The sequence below is a fragment of the Triplophysa dalaica genome, chromosome 15 (genome assembly GCF_015846415.1).
Source record: "Triplophysa dalaica isolate WHDGS20190420 chromosome 15, ASM1584641v1, whole genome shotgun sequence".
In the NCBI taxonomy this organism is placed as follows: Eukaryota; Metazoa; Chordata; class Actinopteri; order Cypriniformes; family Nemacheilidae; genus Triplophysa; species Triplophysa dalaica.
The window spans coordinates 7,238,668-7,259,672 of record NC_079556.1 but is presented as its reverse complement, the minus strand read 5'-3'; the positions used below and the strand labels follow the sequence as shown (position 1 = coordinate 7,259,672).

General features: G+C 37.1%; 1 protein-coding gene across 2 annotated transcripts; it reads left to right on the top strand.

The window, feature by feature from the left end:
• The first annotated feature begins 17 nt into the window (after positions 1-17).
• abch1 (ATP-binding cassette, sub-family H, member 1) lies at positions 18-18,487 on the top strand. Of its 2 annotated transcripts, none has more exons than XM_056767397.1 (20): positions 18-415; positions 1,731-1,870; positions 3,224-3,383; positions 3,498-3,652; positions 5,034-5,141; positions 6,379-6,472; positions 8,969-9,043; positions 9,300-9,471; positions 9,565-9,661; positions 9,862-10,030; positions 10,746-10,846; positions 12,018-12,088; positions 12,407-12,456; positions 12,556-12,612; positions 12,733-12,803; positions 12,878-12,966; positions 13,234-13,337; positions 14,663-14,822; positions 15,384-15,488; positions 16,702-18,487. In XM_056767397.1, exons 1-20 carry the CDS (start codon positions 356-358, stop codon positions 16,806-16,808), a joined length of 2,145 nt encoding a protein of 714 aa, XP_056623375.1. In that variant the 5' UTR covers positions 18-355; the 3' UTR covers positions 16,809-18,487. The 2 variants fall into 2 exon arrangements, with proteins under 2 accessions (XP_056623375.1, XP_056623376.1); XM_056767398.1 differs by lacking the exon at positions 18-415 and adding an exon at positions 855-987.
• The last annotated feature ends 2,518 nt before the right edge of the window (positions 18,488-21,005 follow it).

Genomic DNA, 21,005 nt, shown 5'->3' with positions numbered 1-21,005 from the left:
ATTTTTGCCCACAACATAATAGATTTGTACTAACTCAGTTTCTGAATGTCTTTCATTCTGTGCCACATACTTCTTGTGTTGTAGAAATATATTTAATCTCTGCAAATAAACAAACATGTTTTTACTTCAAGAGTCATTGCGCCCCAGAGGGACACGAACTAGATTGTGCCACAGCTAAAACACCGCACAGGACATTCAGAAATATGATACATCTCAATATTTTCTATGCGTTTTAACCTGAAACCTATACATCACGAGAGAGCAGTTACAGTCTGTTCTGGAGCACAATGAGTTAATCCATTCATTTGCGCGCACCGAACCAAACGCAGCTTCTCACAATCTACCCGGTCCGTTGATGATGGCCGGTGACGACAGTGAAGGAGCCTCTAAAGAAAGCACCGAGATGGAAGAGCAGGTACGTTTTGAATTTTCCATTCTTACTGTACATACAATCCTAGCAGAGCATCCATTAGTAAACGAGAAGTGCCCTGTTTAATTTTGCATCGATGGGGGACCATGCAAAACCCATGACAAATTATTGTTTGTTCGATAGGCACGACGGACCATAGAACAGACATCGACAGATTTAGACAATTTCATTATTCTTTGTCAAATTATATAGGTAAAGTGAAACGTTGAAAATGAATTGGTCTTGCACTGCGGGGTCTCACCCTAACGCATAAATAGTACCGTCTTAACGCTTACAGCAGCCAGTCTATTGCTACATGAGTGACGTCCGCCCTGCCCAATCACAGATCCACTCAGTATTGCTTTGCTTATTCGGATTGGTTATCAGAAGAAGGCAGACGGTCAAGGGGTGGGATTTGTAGGTGGAGGAAACAAGATCTCACGCGCAGCTTCTGCCGGTGTTTCTGAACGCTGCGCATCGTTGCACCTGTCGCGCTCCGGTGAGAACTTATTTCCCGAAAGGACAGCTGGACTGTTCATCTGACTGACGTGTCTTATCATTAAGGATCGTGAAACCTGGTATTAACATTTTCATTATAAATTCTGCGTGTTTTTATAAGCTTAAGCGACTGTGCAATGTAGGCTTCTACATAGGCTCCTACATTACCCGTTTGAATTCAATGTTATCCGCTGCTTTGTAATCTGTTGTCTTTGTCTGCAATAATATCGGTGTCATATTTATGATTAAATTCAGCCGTATGGTTGCATGCTTTAAAAGAATAGAAGTCATGCAACTCTTTATCAGGTGCTGTCACAAAGGGAGGCGCTTAGGATAACACAAACAAGAAATTGAAAACAAAACCAGTTTAGCTGCTCAAAATTGAGGTTTTAACGATATTGTCATCTGATTTTCACATGGTGTCTTCATCCGACCGTCTTTTTTTACATCATCGCCTTTATACACTGAACGTCTAGACCTACATTATCCATAAACACATTTAAAGCAAATTTTATACATTTTAGTACTCTCTGCATGTGTTTAAGATACATTTGGGATTAAGTATGTTGAGATTAATTGAGATAGAGTCCATGACAAGAAATAGAAGATGTTGGAGACTATCCTTATGATGACCCATTTACAGGTCACATTTTGTGATTATGCCATTAGTTTATGCTTTTGACAGTTTTTGTTGTACCCGTCCAGACATGAACATTAGTGAAAAATGCTTTGGTGTTTATTTACTTTTAGAGATTGATGATATAGTGTTCTTTTTAATAATCTTAATAACTTTGAATTTACTTCATTTTTTTCCTGTCTATAGAATACAGAGAGTGGCACTATGAAGGTTGATTTGGAGGCCCGGAACTGCAGTTCTGCAATCCACTGTCATAATGTGTGCCGATCGTATGGGAAACTTAAAGTCCTCAACAATCTGAACCTTACAGTTCCACAGGGCCAAATGTGAGTCTCTGTCTCCCTCTCTCTCTCTAACTCTCTCTCTGGGATACTTCACACAAAAATGACGACATTTACTCACCTTCTAGTTGTTCCAATTCTGTTTACATTTCTTTGTTCTGATGAACACGGAGAAATATATTTGGAAGAATACTTATGAAAAGACAGATTTTGCTACCCATTGACCACCATAGATAAAGAACAATGGCAGGCAAAAGTGCCCCAGAAGTATCATTTTTTGCGTTCAGCAGGACAAAAGAAATGATAAAGTAATTTTTCCTAATATGGTCTTCAATGTGGGGCAAAATCTGTCTGGTTATAAGCATTCTTCCAAATATCTATCTCTGTGCTTATCAGAACTAAGAAATGTATACAGTTTTGGATCAACTAGCAGGTAAGTAAATGATGACTGCATTTAATTTTTGGGTGAACTATCCCTTTAAATGGTTACAAATGTGTTTTAAGGGTACACCAATCTTTCATGTTCCCAATAAGAAACAAAGCTGAAAGCAGACATTTTGTCAATTTTGTGTGACATGTTGCATAAAATGCATTTTAATCTCACTACCTCATTCCATCACATACAAAAAGCTTAGCCTTTGACTTTTCGGCTGCAAACACTATGTAAATGCGAACTAGAAACGCTTTAAGCAGGTAATGTCACATAGATCTAAAAAGATTTCCGATTAAGGAACATAACTTTTATAACTCTGTGAAACGTTATTCCCTCTTGTTGCTTTTGTTTCCCAACAAAGTATTATTTATTTACTGATTGCTTATATTAGTTTATCAAACTCTCTTTATCTGTCTTTTATTATTATCTGTTTTTAATCAAGTTCAACTACTGTGTAGATCAAATGTTTCAGGTCATTGTTAAAAAACTGCACACATGTATTGTTTACTTTTTTATAAAGTCATGTTTGTTGCGATTGACCCATATATGAGTGCCTGGCTGAGTCAGATGTGGATCAGATTACGTTTGTAGCACTGCTCCTTCCTGTAATTCCTTTCAAAAAATTGTAAGCAGTCCAGCAAACAAAGTCATATTTAATTGCATAGAAGTTGTTATAGTTGTAAAATAATTTTGATTTATTTTGAACTCTACTGAAAAGCTAATATGAAATTCACATCTCAAAATCTTCTGATAATTCTAGCGTGTTTTCTTGATCCTTTTTAACATCTCTCACTTCCTGTTCTTTCTTCTTTTTTCAGTCATGTGAATTACGCACTCTGTTTTAGGAGTATTTAAGTGTTTTACTTAAATGGAAATCTATATAAGTAATGTACCAACTCAATTGTACTCTTCTGATTTAAATCCTGTGATCCAAACCTTTGGTGCTATTTTTGTTTCCTGTCTAGTTATGGGCTGCTGGGCCCAAGTGGCTGTGGGAAGACCACCCTGCTGAAGTGCATTGTGGGAACTCTGAAGATCTCTCATGGCCACATCACAGTGTTAGGAAAACCGCCTGCTTTTCCAGGACATGAAGTGCCAGGGAGGATGGTGGGGTACATGCCACAGGTGAATGAGAGATACTGGTAGTCATGATACCTTACCCATGATTCCGAGTTTGATTATTCTGAGATTAAATCTTCTTGTTATCTTGTTATTTTATCTTATTCTTGCTGTTTATAGGACATAGCTCTGTACAATGAGTTCACTATTTGCAACACACTGTGGTTTTTCGGTCGGATCCATGGTCTTTCATCCAAAGAAACAGAAGCCAGAGTAAATTTCCTCATCAACTTCTTGGACCTGCCACAGAAAAACAGTCTTGTCCGAAATCTCAGGTAGATAAACACACTTTAGCAGTCTCAAAATAGTTTTTTTGTCACTGGTAATGCCAACAGTATATGGACATGTGCCTGTTATCATGTCATCTACATGTTTATTTCTGCAAGTTCAGATAGTTTTTGGAGTGTTAAGAAGTTTTAGAATAGACTTATGAGTGTGATTGAAAGACAGGGCGTACCGAAAACGAGGCAACATGTGTGACCCAGTTTTTCTCTGCTAAATGTTCTTACACCCGTATTTTCATCCGAGATTACCAAGTGACATCATGCATGCAAAATAAACCTGTGTCCGTTCAAAACGTTCTCACGCTACTTCTGTGGTGGTCATGTGACTACAATGGGTTTTCTAAGGATAAATTGGTGATTATGGAATAAAGTACGCTTGTTTATGGGGATAATAAAGTTTGTTGACATTTGTTATCTATTTCTGGTTGTTGAAGGAGATGGGACAAGCAGATGGGCCAAAAAATGGAAGCATTAATGTATTTTATTGTAGAATAATGCACGGGTTGCAAAGTATCTTGTTTGCAATGCCAGGTCACAAACTGATCAAATGTACCTTTAATGTACTGCAAGCCACGTAAATTAAAAGAATCTTCTATCTGCATAAATTTACATATTAGCATCGATGGACATTTCCCTACTTTTTTCAACTTGTCCTTTATTTTGTGTTTTCAAAGGCATCTGTGGAAATGAAAAAGTGACTATTTGTGAGTGTTTTTTAAGCACATGGACTGGATTTAACTATGAGTCTGATATGAGCTGTTGGATTTTGTAGTTTTATGGCATTTATACCTATCAGAGATTATAACATGGACTTTTTCTTATTGCTTTCCAAAAATAATTGGAGGTTTCAGACTTTCGACCTGTAACAAGCCTAATTGTCATGTGACACGAGGAGAAGCGATTGATTGTTTTTCAGTAAGACATGAAATGTGAAGCATGAGAACCTAGGATAGTGCATGAAGGCAGCGCATGTCCCGTTGGTCTGGTTTTGTTGTCACAGTGATAAACTGACTGTCCAACCATCTGAACATGTGAAGGGCAAGACAAAGGCCATGAAGCCCTAGAAGAATCACAGTGGTTTGCACACTCTCTCACTTTCTTTTTGACTGGAGTTACGGCAGGGCTTGTGATTGGATTATGATGGTTCATTTACACTTTTTTTCAATTTAGTTAGTGGCTTTTTTTGTGTAGTGTTTTTATGTTTTTTATATTTGTATGTTATGTTAAGAATTTTTGGTGTTTTTAAAAAGTTCTTAACTTTTTTATCAAAAATATTTTTGCACACTATTTTCTTAATTCACTTGACAGAAGGCAAAACCTTGTATATTTTACATATGTATATCACAAATAAACATTTATATTTTGCATTAAGCGGAGGCCAGCGGCGACGTGTTTCTCTTGGAGCGGCTCTACTTCAAAACCCACAACTTCTGATCCTTGATGAGCCCACAGTAGGAGTGGACCCTGTTCTCCGTGCCAAGTACGCATTCCATCCCTCCATCTTTATCCCTCCTATCTTCCATTTCTCTTAACCCTCTCTGAACGTCTGCTGCATTTGTGCTGCTGCCTCCACTACTAGTTTGTGTTTACCATGTATCTGAACCTTACTCTGCATTCTGCATTACACTTTACTACTCCTCCCTCTTTGCCTTCCATACACATACATACACATTTCAACCGAACATTGCAATAGGGTTCATAACTGTGTTGTTGTAAAATTCCTCCTGACAGCTCGCATTTCCCTTCAAGCTAAAGCTTGGATCTTAGCGTCTATTCTTGAATCATTCAGACTGTAATTCATCATTTTTAGTTTGCAGACTTTTCACTGTAATTAATGAGCAAATTCCACTTCGGCATGCCTTTCCCATGCGATTGCCTTCTGAGTATATGTGGCATGCTGAGGATTATCCTGATTCTATAGGCTCAAGATTCCAACTACAACTTATTACAAATAATTTGTATAATATCAAATATAAAAAAAGAAGCTTAACTTTTGAATAGAATGCCATCTTGTTGCGACTTTTGAATTTGAGCAATTAATGAATCCCAATAAACAATTGAAAAGCAGTTGTTATGAATTTAAAAAGTGCACAGTGGAAAAATGAGAGTAACTGTGTCAAATGGCTTTTTTACAGAGATCAGATCTTGGTCTTGGTTAGACCCTGTTGAACTCCTCTTAAATCCTCTTATTTTAAATGCTGTGCTCTTACACAACATACTGTGATTCAGGCCTGTCTAAGCCTAAAATAATTTTTTTTTGGGGCTGTCCTTACAAAAGAATTGAATTCTTAACCTATGCACTGTTATTTACCTTATGAATGATTTAATTTGTATTAGATTGATGTGCACATAATCCATAATAAAATCATTTACTCACCCTCTTGTCATTTCAAACCTGTATGACTTTTTTTTCTGCAGAACAAAAAAAGAAGATATTTTGAAGAATGTGGGTGACTGAACAACGGCGGTACCCATGAACCCACTTGGTTTGGTGTCTTTACAATAGAAGTGAATGGATACCGCCATAGTTCGGTCGCCAACATTTTTCACAATCTCTTCTTTTGAGTTCTGTGGAAGAAAGAAAGTGAGTAAATGATGACAGAATTTTATTTTTGGAATGTTCATTTTGGGTGAAAATATAGGAATCTTTTGCATATCGTAATAGACCTTTTTACAGACAGAACCAGACCTGTCCACTAACCTCTCCACGTTTGCAGGATATGGCAGCATCTTGTGGAAATTGTGAGAGAAGGACAAGTTTCTGTTATCATTACAACGCATTACATCGAGGAGGCCAGACAAGCCAACACGGTAAGCCACCATCTTGAACCGAACAGTGTCAAATCTTTATTAGCTTCAGTGCTTATTTTGGGACTTATTCTGTTAGTTTTTTGTAAACTTTTTGTAAAGAGTTTCTGAGGAGGGCAGTCGTAGATTTCTTTTGTAAGAGAGGAGTGATCATCCCAGATGTGCTTTACTGACTCTGCATAGAGCTTTTGTAAAACAGAAGTGAATTTCCTCATCCAGAATCACTCATCATTGTTGTTGATGTAACCTGCAGGTTTACCAAGAGGGACTGTAGTAAAACTTGTTTAAGTGATTTTTAATTGAGTCATGCAAAGAGCTCTTGTGGTGTTTGTGTGTACAATAGACAGGTCTGTCCATTATTCATACAAATTTGTTTTTTATTACGATACTGTATACAGTATATTCACATACATTTATGTGGCATCTAAATAAGCCTTAATTGCTGTTGTTCGCAAACACGCATAATTGGATCATAAACAGACATCGATTACTTCAAACATGCAGTAGGTTCTAGAAGACAAGACATTTCAGCGAACATTGTAAGGCACCTGACTATTGTTTCATTTTACTTCACAGAACGTCTTTAAGGTGTTGTTTTATCAGTTTGTCATCAGGGGATGACGTGTGTTCTGTGTTTGTTTGTCATAATTCTGTTGAAAAAATTCCTCTGAGTCACATACACAGATCATGCATACATGCACCCAAGACACACTTACATGCATGCACATGAAAGCAAACACATTCAACTCGAAGACCCAGATCCGTGACGTCATTTGTTGAAAGGACAACTACTCCAAAAAACACGAATCATAACCCCCTTGGCCATTTCTCCTTTTTGTTCTCTTTTTTTTCCTGTCTATCTATCAAAATGAAATGTCAGCTGAGTCTCCAAAACAGCATTGCAATGAAATTAAGTCTCCTTATTCACAAAGGGTCTGATGATGTCTTGCACCCTCTCTAGTTTAAAAAAACATCTCAACAATGTTGCAAACTGAGCTCTGAGTTTATTTATCCTATTAAAATAAGACAAAACCGATAACTACTTAAAGGACCAATTTGGGATTTGTAGGAGGATCTATTTACAGAAATTAAATTTAATATACAAAACTATTACTTCAAGTATATTAAGACCTTATGTAATAAACCATTATGTTTGTACTACCTTAGAATAAGCTATCTACATACCTATATACAGGGCCTATATATTGAATTGGCCATGTTGCACCGCCATGTTTTGTATAGTAGCCCTAAATGGACAAAAACAGCTCAAAGCTTGTTTCCTGTCCCTCTACAATGCCGTATGTTGTCCGGTTATCATTGACTTTACAAAGGGGGGAAAACGTCAACTAACTTTCTCCTAACGGCTATCTCGCTGTCAGATAAATGCTTATAACAGCTTTGCTATTTACTGTTGGCTAGCTCTGCCCTCAAACGTGCTGTGCAATGCAAGCATGAAATCCTTAGCTTTATTATGGCTTAGACCACGCAAATAATAATGCAAATTAATTAAATAAGCAAAGACGACCCAAGTATATACAAGCAAGACACTGGTTCCAGATAAACAATGAAGGTAAAAACTGCTCTGTAATATAACAACATATCGTGGTTCTAACAAACAGAAAAAACAATGTTACTCACATATTGATACAAATCAAAACAACCTCCTCAGGCATGATTTTAAGACAATCTTTCTCTCCAATGTCTCTCTGCTGGAAAGTACTACATCTCCATAGATATATATGATTATCTTTTTTAAAAGCCTTAGTATCACGGGTCCTAATACGTCTCTGGTGGAAAGTATTAATAATATTGACTGACTGTTGACTTTTTTTACTTTTAACACCTAAAATCCACAGACCCTTAATCTACTTAATAAATAAGACATCGCTCTTTCTAGAATCTTTGTAATGCTCACATGATCTCTTTCCTTGCGTCAACATGTTTCTGCCGACTTCATCTTTTTGTTCTGTGGTGGCCACTGTTGTGTTTCGAATTGGAGTTGTATGCGGAGGACTGAGAGATTGGTTGCAATTCTCAAACTCACCACTAGTGGCCACTATAAATTCCATTATAGACCTTTACATCTTGATTTATAAAATTATCCTCTGGTTATCTCAAAGGTGCTGTGTGTCATTTTTTGGAAGATCTATTGACAACCATTCAATATATTATCCATAACTAGAGGTTAATAAAGACCCTATATGATGAAGCGTTATGTTTTTCTAACTCTAGAATGAGCTATTTCTACATACAGCACGGGTCCCTTTACATGAAATTCGCCATGTTGTTTCTAGGCCTAAACGGACAAACTGTTTCGTAAATACGTTATCTCCTTCAGCAAGAAGTGAAAACGTGACAACATAGTCCTGTGAAAGCCGCCGTAGTGCTTCGAAAGGGAGGGGTGGAGTGAGCCATTGGTTGCAATTTGCAACCTCACCGCTAAATACCGCTAAAATCTCCACATTGCTCCTTTACATTTCTAAATTTCTCTCCTTTTAGGTGGGTTTGATGAGGAATGGTCAATTGTTAGCTGAAGGTCCCCCAGATGCTGTAATGAAGCAACACAATGCATTAGTGAGTATGCACATACACACACACAAACATTTTAGCAATTTATTCAAGTCTGCTTAAATGAAATTATTTACAAAGACATAAATATTATAGATGCAGTTAAATACATGTACAAAAAATCATGGATCAGTGGCATACAACAGGTCTTCACAAACAAACACGTATACAAACACAATGATAAACATTTCATTAGTAAGTACAAATAAACATTGGATTAACCTCTCTTTCTCCGTGTTTGTATGCATGTGTGTGCGTTTAGACATTAGAGAGTGCTTTTTTACAACTTTGTGAGGACTCTGATCAGTTGGGGTCCAAACAGAGTCCTCAGGACCGTCTCCTGGACAGCAGACCGTCTCCAGACAATATGAGCGATGAAAGTAGAGAGCCCATACTGAGAAAGAGTTTAACAGAGGAAATGCCCAAATTTAAAGGTAGTGAGACCTTCACTTTTACCCTGAAACTAGACCAGAAAGCCCTTGACACTCACATCTGGATTAAATTAGTGTGTCTTTGTGTCTCCCCAGCTGACTGGAAGGTGCGAGCCAGACACGTCATACCAAAATGGCGCAACATTGCAGCTCTCATGATCAAGACAATGGTTCGAATGAAAAGAATGCCAGGGTATTTATTTCTGTACAGTCACCACGACAGTAAGACAATGAACAGATGATTTTACTTTATTATCTGGTCGGACAAACATAATGAAAATGGATGGCCAGCTGGCCAGCCAACGTCACCCAGTCAATATCGCAGAACAACTATTGACTGAACGCTATCACTGATATATTTATCTAAGCATGTGTCTCCCGGTTTGTGCTCAGGTCATTGTGTTTCCAGTTCCTGTTGCCAGTAATTCAGATCTGTCTGATGTGTCTGTGCATTGGCGGAGACCCCAAAGGCATCGATGTGGCTGTGGTCAATAATGAAAGTGGCTCCAGCAGCTACAGCAGATCACTGCTGTCCTTTCTTGACAACACTAGTATCAACCAGGTACTGGACACGCACTGTAGAAATAATAACACATTTTTTCAAACACAAAGACTACAAATTAATTAGGAATTTAGTAAGTTGAGTTTTAAGGGATAATGTATCCAGTTAAGCCGGTCATTATTGCCAAAGAAACCTTTTCAGGGTGATACTTGATCTTGATCTTTGACCATTTTCAACAACATTATTGGGGGCAGGGCAACACCTTGAAATAGCAATGATACATACTTTCACCGTTTCACTACCTCTTTTCTCGATTTCACTTCAACAAGTTTATGGGGAACAAAAACAACCTTATAATATGTCAATACTCAAGTTTTGCGATCTTTAGCGACTGAACAGATGCAGCTGTTGTTAGAGAAGTATTTATACTGTTATCTTGCATGCTGTCTAATAAAACTGATGTTAGTAGTTCGAATGCATTCCTTTTATATTATACTCATGATTTATTATTATGCCATAATGCTGCTGTCCTACCGAAACCTCTTATCTCTGTATGCTTGTTTGATTTATTATTAGCCACCCCTTTATATCTTATATAAAACATATTTTTTTAGGTCTTCTTTTTCCTGACTTTTATGTATCTACTTGTATATGTATGTTGTTTTTGTGTGTTGTATTATCACTTACTTGTTTTATGTGTAAGTAACTTGAGAAGCTATAAAGGAACCATTTAGCCAATGTGATGTGAACTGCTGTTTTGTTTTCCTTTACACAGGTGGCCTTGTCTCATTCTGAGGCGTTTGCTGGTATCCATAATGGGGAATATTGGGGCATCATAGAATTTGGTGAGAATTTCACCAGCTATCTAACCAAAAGGTGAGCTCCAGTGTTTCAGATGTACAATGACTCTGAGGGTAGCACATGTTTGTAATGTTATGTATGAAGGCTGTACCGTGTTTTGTTTTGGATAATGTGACTAAACAATGCCATCACTATGATTCACAATCACAGCAGTGACGTAAAACTTACTATGTGTAAGCAGGTGTTAATCTGATCTACAAGTAGATATTTTGTAACTGTTTATTTAAATTAGAATTTCATATGATGACATCATTTAATGACATATTTTCTGCATCACCTGAAGGCGTCACCGAATGCAAAATGCCACCAACCCTCGCCCAACTGATCACACGCATATTTACCTATCTCACCCCCTCACACATTCTCTTCTCACTTCTCACAAAGACACACACTTACGTCCGCCACACACACACACAAACACACACACACACACACACACACACACACACACACACACACACACACACACTGACCCCACCTGTTCATATACACAATCACAAGTCTGGGCTATTATTAAAAAACTACTCAAACATCAGATGTGACTGAGCACATTTTATAGATTTTATTTGCCCCTGGAGCTCTGTGTCATAGAAATGCCAGATTATGAGTTTTTTTTCCGTTTGACATGAAACATAAATTGTGAGTTAATACCTCGTCTTTAACATATGAAAGTATTAAGTAGAGATGGTGGTCTAGTGGGTTAAACCACTGAACTGGTAAATCAAAGGTTGCTGGTTTGATCCCAGCATCCACCACCAGTGTGTCCTTGAGCAAGACATTTTACTCCATGTTGCACCAGGGGGATTGTCCCTGTAATAAGTGCACTGTAAGTCGCTTTGGATACAAACGTCTGCCACATGACTAAATGTAAATGTAAATGTAAGTAAACAAGGTCACATGGTGACAATGGCTGGGGCAAACAAACTAATGGTTGGAGTAATGGAAGGGGCCGCAGATGTGAATCAAAATGTTTTTAAGGGGAGTAGAATGGGTCTGTCCTGTCATTTTGCATGTGTCATGTTTTGGGTATCCGTCCCATCTGGACGACCAGACAGACAGATATACTTGATACTTTGCTGATCCAAGAATATGTATTATTATGCTAAATCAATGTGTGAGCCACATCATAAATAAAGTAAATTTGTGAAAGATGTTTAACACTTTTATCATATTTGTATGTGTGCAGAATGTTGCAGCCCAGAGTTTCTAGAGATGTGGTTGAAGGAGGATCTGTGCATGTTTGGCTTGACCTGACAAGTGAGCTTTATTTTTTTATTTATTGCTTTGAAAATGAATTGGGAATAATGTGATTCTGTAATGTGATTCTGCTGCCACAAGGGGGCGTCCAAATCTATACCACTGTACGATGTGTCAACCTTTTCGTTACAAACACTAAATTTTACAATATTTCTCTTAATATTTCCACTTAATATATTTATTTTACAGAAAGCTAGTATAGTGTCACTGTCAGTGTATGATTACTTTGCCCCATTACTGATTTAATTGTAGCGCTCGTCTATTGACTCACACACGTTGTATTTTAATATATTTATATTATCTCTTTTAACTTTTCAGATCGACAGATTGCCATAATGCTACAGAAAAAGCTCCATGAGGCTTTTGAGGTAAAGGGTCATATTCAAATTATAACATTATGCAGAAACTGTACTTATCTACATTGTTTAAACATTGTTTCATTTGTCCTTATTTTCTTCTCTCAAAAGGCTTTTATCGAGACTAAACTGGGGAGTTTGTCATACATGGTGGCCGTCCCTATAAAAGTAAGAGCAGAGATCTGACATTTTAATCGCTATTTTAAAACTTGCAATGACTCATCTTTCATCACTTTCTAAATTTGTTCATTTATTTTGTTCTTTACTCTTTTTTTCTTGCTTTCATAGTTTGAAGAACCTATATACGGCAGTAAGAATACAGATTTTACAACATTTGTGACCCCAGGAGCGGTTTTGAGGTAGATAACTAACTGCATGTATACACAATGAATACACGCAAATGCAGTATTTTCATTTTCTTTATTCTTTACAGCATCACATTTTACCTAGCAGTAGGTTTGACTGCTCTGTCCTTTGTGTTAGAGAGGAAGGAGGGGCTGCTGGACAGGTGCTGGGTGGCAGGTGAGAGTTCACATCCACTGGATAGATGAATGTCCTTTAATATTTTAATATTATATGTATGACATATCGCTTATTGCTCCCTGAACTCCCTGTATAGTCGCATTGGATAAAAGCGTCTGCTGAATCACTAAATGTAAATATTTGTCAATGGCTCCTCAATAAGCAGTCTGGAGATTGGTCACCAGAGGGAGCTTATCGCTAGTGAGCAGTTTGGAAATGTTTCTGTTCAGAATTGTATGCGTTTCCTTATTGTGTGTTTTTCTATAGGTGTAAGTTCTTTGGAGACCATGCTGGCCCACCTTTTCTCACAGCTCTTTGTCATCAGTGTTCAGATCATCCTTTTACTGATCTTCATCCTGCTGGTCTTTAAAGTGAGTGTGTGCATATCAGCTAAATGTTGCATCTCTCATTAATACTTTACATATTTGTAAAGGAAGACTTGATCTAGTGTGTTTGGCCTTGTTTGTAAATCCCGTTGGGACTTAAACCTGAATGCACTCATGGTGACTCGTGTCACTGTGGAAACCAAAATTGAGGTACCCATGTGTAATAAAGCTAACGAACGATATTAAAAAAAATATATAGAAATGCAAAAAGTTTTCTATGATCTTTAAGTTGAGAGGGGTAGTGTAAGGGGATAAAATATACAGTTTGTACAGTATAAAAATCATTAAGCCTAAGAACTGTCGCACAGAGATAATAAACATGATTATGTTTGGTTTGATTATGATTAAATACTAAAACATACATATTAACGGCCCTGCCTTGAAGGCTGATCTCAGTCCTTGCATACTACTCCGAGTGAGCACTTCTGAATCATTAAATGACAAAAAGGACACCCTAAGGCCTTGTGGACTTTACAGACACGGGGAGGGAAAACCGCAGACAGCAAATCCACATCAAGTGTAAGGACAAGGCCAATGTCACTTCACAGAGTTGTTTATTCTTTATAAACCAATCTTTATTTTGTTTGGTTAGAAATCAGGGAGGAGTAATCTTGTGTTTGATTGGATGGTATGTTGTCTTATTTAAACTTCCATTACATTCGTAGTATTAACCTGTGGTTATCTTAATGAATGAAACTGAGACACGATATTGATTCTCTCCATGCATTTGCACTGAAGCCAAATCAAATCTAAAGGGAGGTGTCGTAGTCCAAGTGAAGTTAATTAATTAAATTGAACCTGAATTAACTAGAATCTTAAATGTGTCTCTTTCTGTTTCAATGATATAACCTGCTAATTGGATCCTGGGAATAATTTATGCGATGACCCTGGGACTGAGCCAACAATCTATTTATTCTTATGTTACTCTTTACAGCGCTGCGTCTTGTGATTTGTGCTTAACCACCGTGGCAACAAAGGGATTGCTTTGGTTACAAAACTGTAAATTATTTGTGGTATTTTGAATAGTAAAGACACTGCTTTGACTGGCGTGTGCTGTTTTAACAGCCAATTAAAGCTGTGACCGATGACACTCTTCACAATTGTGTAAGAATTATGGGATTGTGTCGTGCCAGTATACGTTCAAAACACAAGACCCATTTTGAATCACATGTTAAAAAAAGATGTGATAGGCATTTTAACAACATATTGTTGAATGCAACACATGAGTATTGTTTTTAGCAACACAGTGTTTCAATTACATTAGATTTATTCATTCGTGTCATCATCACCGTCTTTGTTTTCTTGTACAGATTCCCAATGAAGGATCTTTGGTTCTGGTGATTGCATTGATTGTGCTGCAGGGTGTGACTGGAATCTCATTTGGCCTGGTCATCTCCTCTGCTATCGATGACGAGCAGTCGGCCAATCAGGCGGCTCTTGGCATCTTCTACCCCAATCTCATCCTTAGTGGTATGCCTCTGGATATTACAGTTTTTTATTATAACAAACATCTGTATTGGAATACAAAGAGCTACCCTGTAACGTAATATTTCTGTTTATTTGTTTTATTTATTAGATTTCTGTATTATTATTAGAAAGTATATATAGTACTTGTACTGACACAGACTGTCCCTAATTTCTACCCCGACCCTGAAAATGGTTTAGTCCAGGAAATGTAATGGGTGTGCCCACTGAATTAATGGATGTGATTCTGCGGGAGTGTGTAAAACAATAGAATGATAGTGGGAAAATGCTCAGAAAATGATTAATAGACTAGATAAAAATGGAATGGAAATACATGTGTTGAATGTGAAGAAATGGAGTAGGAAATGGAACCCACTTGTGAATTATAACTACCGCTGGTTATAATGAACACATATACAGTTTACAAAGAGAATCTTTTACCGACCCATTCATGACCTTCCTTTACACATATACACTACTTAAAATATATTCACAGACACACACTATTTGCAAGATGTTACAGAAGCAAGTGTTAACTTAATGAAATCTGTGATCTGTCTCCTGCAGGCATCATCTGGCCGGTCGAGTGTATCCCGTACCCCTTGCGTTATTTGAGTATGGTTCTACCCCAGACTTATGCGTCTGAGGCGCTGCGCTGTATCATGTACAGAGGTAGACTACGTGCATTTACACACGCACACAGCCGAACCTAGAGGTTTTACTGGAGAGATCATGATTTCAAAGCTTTTATGATTGACATGTTAAATTTTAATAATATAGCAACTAATATGCTACTTATATAATGATACAACAGTTATATGAAATTCAAACAATGGCACAGGACTTATCAGTTGGTCAACATTTTTTAAAGTAATAAGTTTAGTAAACAGTGATATTATTAGTATAGATTAAACAGATAAAATATATTAGCAATTTTTCACCCTCATGTCATTCAAAACTTGTATATGACTCTCTCATCACAAAAGAAGATATTTTGAGAAATGTCTTGGAACAAAGCGCAAATTCTCTCAAAGTGCAGGTGCGCATGCATCCATCTAATTGACTTCGTGAAAGCAGATGCATGTCAGTTAAACTTTGTGATCTCAATTCAGTTCTCTCCAAATGCTATGAAATTATTTAACTTGGTGTTAGACTACTGGTACTTCAGTTTTCTTATACAAATCTGTGTATGGAATCTACTACACACCAACATGTACATATAAAATCCACATAACGGATGGTGCATAGCAAACACATTAGTTGTCGAGTTGCATGGACAGGACATGGGTGGAGTCTTCTCACCTTGTACCATGTTTGCACACACAAACAGTCTTGGTACTGTACATCACACACCTTAAAGTGACACTCCTGTCCACACACATAAGACAACTGTCTCTACAATCAAACTGAACACATACACTGAAGTTCCACCCCGAACCACCCCACTGATACAAACATCTTGAATTACAATAGACTTCAGGACACTTGACTCTCTCTAGTTCTCATGGGCTGAGGTCTCCTTTCTCAATTATTCACTGCGTCAGCATCTGTTGCTAAATTAAACACACAGCTTCCATGCTGTTTAACTGACGACTTTACTACGGGCGGGAAAGAGGGAGGAACTTGACAGTATAGAAAGTGAAGAGAATTATATTTGATAAAAGTTTGCCCATAAAGTATAAAGGTGGAGTGCCAATAATGTTCTCGGCTCGCAGGATAGATTCGAGGCGAGGCTCTTTGATGTTGCAAGAACAATAGAGATTGCACGCAAACATTTATGACATCAGAGTGGAATTAGTCTGAAGTCACAGTGTATTTATTGACCAGTGTAAAGTCTTCTCAATCTGTTACTGACCTTTTATCGATTCTCTAATGTCACATTTAGGTTGGGGTTTGACCCGCATGATGGTTTGGCGAGGCTTTGCGGTCACTCTGGGCTGGAACACGTTCTTCATCATGCTGGCAACAATCATTCTCAAACTGAGAACATGAGGGGCTCTGCCAAGCAAATGTGCTTCAGACTGGAGACGGTGGCGTCAGGCGAGACCCAGGCTTTATCAGCACAGGCCTCTCTTTGCGTATTGAGGATGAAAGATGATTGACACATGGACCTGATCCTCTCTCTTTTTAAAGATGCCACTTATTTAAGAATGGCCAATCAGGTCTCTCCTCCTGAGGACCGTGACCATGAAACTCAGGCTTTTCTGAGCCATTTAAGAGATCAGTCGATCCCAGCACAACTTTTGTCCAAATTTACAAATGTCATGTTTATCTGGAGAGTGAGACGTATTAGTTCATTTGAGTTTTCTGTTGAGTTTTTCAAAGAAGAAAAATCAGTCAAACAAACAGAAGTGGAGACCATGCTCAACACGGTTACAGCTGGCTTTTTGAATCCTGACTTTCCATATCCTTCTCAGAACTGTTTTCCTCTGCGATATGTAATAATGTACTGAATGTACACACTAGTTTCTGTATGCTTGAGTCTTTCAGTTGGTTGTGTGTGCCGTACACCTGTACCCCTTTTTAAAAAACCCTGATACTGATGAACCAATATTACTTGCTTGCTGGGTAGTACAGTGCATGATTACTCCTTTCCACATTTTTGTTTTTCTTATTCTTTGTCTTTGTTTTTTTAAGCCAATATTTTTACAAGTTACCAGTTAGCGTGTTAGTCATGCATCAAGTGCCATAAAGGAAAATGAAGAAATAATGCAAATGTTTACATTTGAGCACAAAGCAGGCCAAAGGTGAACCTGCAGTCAATGTTCAGCAGTCTAAGTTTTAGTCTTGTTAACTTTATTCGATAGCCAGCACTAGCTAATACAGACCCATGAGTTTGTATATATAAGCGTGCAATATTTTACGGGGAAATGCAAAGTAATGTTTTATATATTGTGATAAAAATGTATTGGTTTCGGCTAAATATCTCTAATGTAGTAGGGATGCACAAATAGGATTTTTTTGGCCGATACAGATTTTAACAATCAACTATCATCTGATACCGATATTGGTCAACTGGATAAAAAACTAGCTAGTTTTTCTGCATTAAATAAATTTTACTGAACATGGATCTATTTAACAATTTAAAAGAGGCACAAGTTAATATAAAAATAAGACAACATGAAAATCTTCAAATGTGATTTTTGCTATCCAAAATTGATTATATTAAGAACATGAACTCATATTTGACATATTTAACATGTCTTTAATAAAATTAAATGAAGTCCGTGCTTTTGCTATTTAATTATTTGTATTATTCCTCCATGCAGTTTATTTATAAACCATCGATATCGGCCTTGCTGATGCTATGAAACCATATGACGATGGTGTTAAATTAATCCAATATCGGCCGATTAATCGGTGCATCCCTAAAATGTGTGGGTATCACTGTCCTTCTGGAGCTTAAGCCGATTGTTTTGTTTCCATATTTCTTCTTTGGATCTTGAAGTTCAACATTATTTGTTTTATACCTTTTTTTGTAAGTCTCTATAGCCAGACTGAACAATTCTACTCTATACTTAAAGCTGAAGTGTGTCATTTGTATGTTACATTTGATCTTTTTATAACTAAAATGTAGAGACAACTATAAAAAAAAACATTTTATGCTTATGTGTGGCCTAAAGATGGTGGCTATATTTACATAATAATATTTAATAATAAAAAAGCTTTTCTATCACATCTTTGTGCTGGTAAATGTGGTGAATAATGAAAGACTGGAATTTGATCGTATGATTTGATAGGACTTATGCTGTTTTTCTTTTGACAAGAGTTTTAATGGTTTTAGATTTTCTCTTTCTGGCTCCAGTTCAGGCTCAGAGACAAACATTTTTGGTGTATGTTTGTGATGTACTGTGCCATTTTTGAAAGGTCATGTCACCTATACAGAAAAACACACACAAGACCTTTATTTGCTACCTCTTCAATTGTTGAGTAAAAAAATCCATGTTGTCGCTTGATGTTAACGATATTTAAGGAAAATCTGCGTTCTTTAAAAAAAATAAACCTTTTTCATACACTCTTTGTATTTGTACAATATCATTTACATATTTACCTAATGTTCCTGTAACTTTCACTTCTCTTCTGCACTCACAAAGCAGCGATGATATCAGTGTCTGTTGCAGAGAGCTCTAAGTTTATTTACAACGCATTTTAAATGTTTTTTCTACTTGACATTTTTTTCAACAAGCACAACTGGGTATCAAAGAAGGTTTGAGAGATATTATCACAAGCTTGTTTGTTTGAAAATATGAAAGAAACAATTCCTCCAACTGAAAGCACACTGAGATGCAATTCAAAGGTTAAGTACCTCCAGCTGCTAGTATGCAAATAAACAAAGAAGTCAATTGAATCTAGGCTCGTATTAATCTTATCTGAAGTCTAGCAATCGATGTCAAGGGTTGCTTTTTATCAGCATGCTGTGTGAATGTGTCAGTGATGCGGCGATGAGACAGAAGATGAAAGCGAGGTCAGATATAGTCTGATCCATTACGTCAGTCATTTTACACGTAATGTCAATTATAGTTATCTTTATAGTTGAACATATTCCACTGTTTTTATTATCATCTACCATATGCAGCCTGTCTGGAAAATTGTGTAACCTGTTTTGAATGGGAGTTATGTAGGTGTTGTCTAAATGCTAAGTGCCATATTGTTCCACCGCTGCCCTTTTTGCTTGGCAAAATTTCTGTCACCTAACCAATGAATGACATTTCTAAGAATCAGCTAAACCTCTGTCTTACTCATTTCTAGGACCTGCTGGAAAAATATGAAACAGAAAATCAAATACCACACCTAAGTTGCATGGTTAATTTTTTTCATTGTTATTTAGTCATGAAATGAATCTATTTCTGGAAGTCCGCCTAAAAGAAATGTCATTATTTTTTTTATCATATCAGTGATCCTGTGTTGTTTGGGAACATAGACCCAGTTGTTCATTACTATTTTTTCCATTTTCTAAGACCATCTCCCTTCACAAAATACAGATATAGAGTGGTGGAGAAACCATGACAAGAATGTAAACCACATAGAGATGTAGTGTTAAGTGACTTGACATCAGCAACATTACAGCTTACGCTGGTGATATCAATGTCTAAAAATAGATTCCCTGTTAGTATCACACGGCTATGATAGGTTAGGGCAGATTCGAGTGTAAGTGGTTAAAGGAAAAAAACACACGTCTGAAATGTTTGAAATATTTGCATTGTTTAAAATTTTTGAGTGTTTGACTGGAGCTCTTGCACAAAACATCGAGTGTACAGAAATGAGTTCATCACATTGCTTTCGAGGAATTGATACATTCATTTGAAATTCTTTAATTGAAAATCTCATTATGAAATATGGCTTCTCACATGCAGGTGATTTTGAACATTTCATCTTTAACTCATATGCAAGGTTGCATATTCTTCCATTCTTCAGGTTTGTTTGTCCGTATTCAAGCTTCTGGCAAACATATTTTGGTACATGGATACAGTCACCATGATAGCTACACAACAGTTAAAGAGTCAACCCTAAATACAGGACAGTCACGATATGTTATATTTAGTCTAAAAGTTGTTGTTTGGTTGATGTCACAATGTATTTTATTTCTCATCTTAGATCTACCTCTTAACCCTTGTAGGCTGTCATAGTATTTAGTCTTATCAGAACAACAATAAAAGCAGGTTTTCTTATATCATGCACTTTGAAATAATTTGTGATGTGAGGAAACCAGGACTTTATTTTTCAATGTAGCCTTCATAAAGCTCAGTTCGATCAGTAATACAGCACGAAGGCTTGTAACATGGTAGGAAAATCAAACGTCAGAGTGGTGCTGTGGGACACAAACCTTTAAGTGAACCCAAGTATAAGATTAATCAAACTTACACAAGTGTGTTTGTGTGTGTGAGAGAGAAAGGGTGACAGACAGGTGAGAACTGTAGAAACGTCAGGATGAGGTGTCAGTGTCATTGCCATGGCAGCATAAACACAGACAACAGATTTAGGCAGATTAGCACCTGATGTAACCGAAGGTCTGGTGCATGAGCACGTCTGTGTGCTCCAGCTACTAAGTCAACCTCCAAAATGTTTTGCAAATGCATGTGAAATGTTTGCTTGTTTTTGATGATGCATTTATATTGATAACAGAATTCTGTACAGTTTGGAAGAATTTCACAATATGACCCGTTCCAACAAATGCACTGTTTACACAAC

Bases quoted from the DNA above. Each gene is read 5' to 3' on its own strand.
- abch1 (XM_056767397.1), top strand. From the start codon at position 356: ATGATGGCCGGTGACGACAGTGAAGGAGCCTCTAAAGAAAGCACCGAG. The intron at 5,142-6,378 runs GTACGCATTCCA...CCACGTTTGCAG, and splicing joins GACCCTGTTCTCCGTGCCAA to GATATGGCAGCATCTTGTGG. The intron at 10,847-12,017 runs GTGAGCTCCAGT...GTATGTGTGCAG, and splicing joins ACCAGCTATCTAACCAAAAG to AATGTTGCAGCCCAGAGTTT.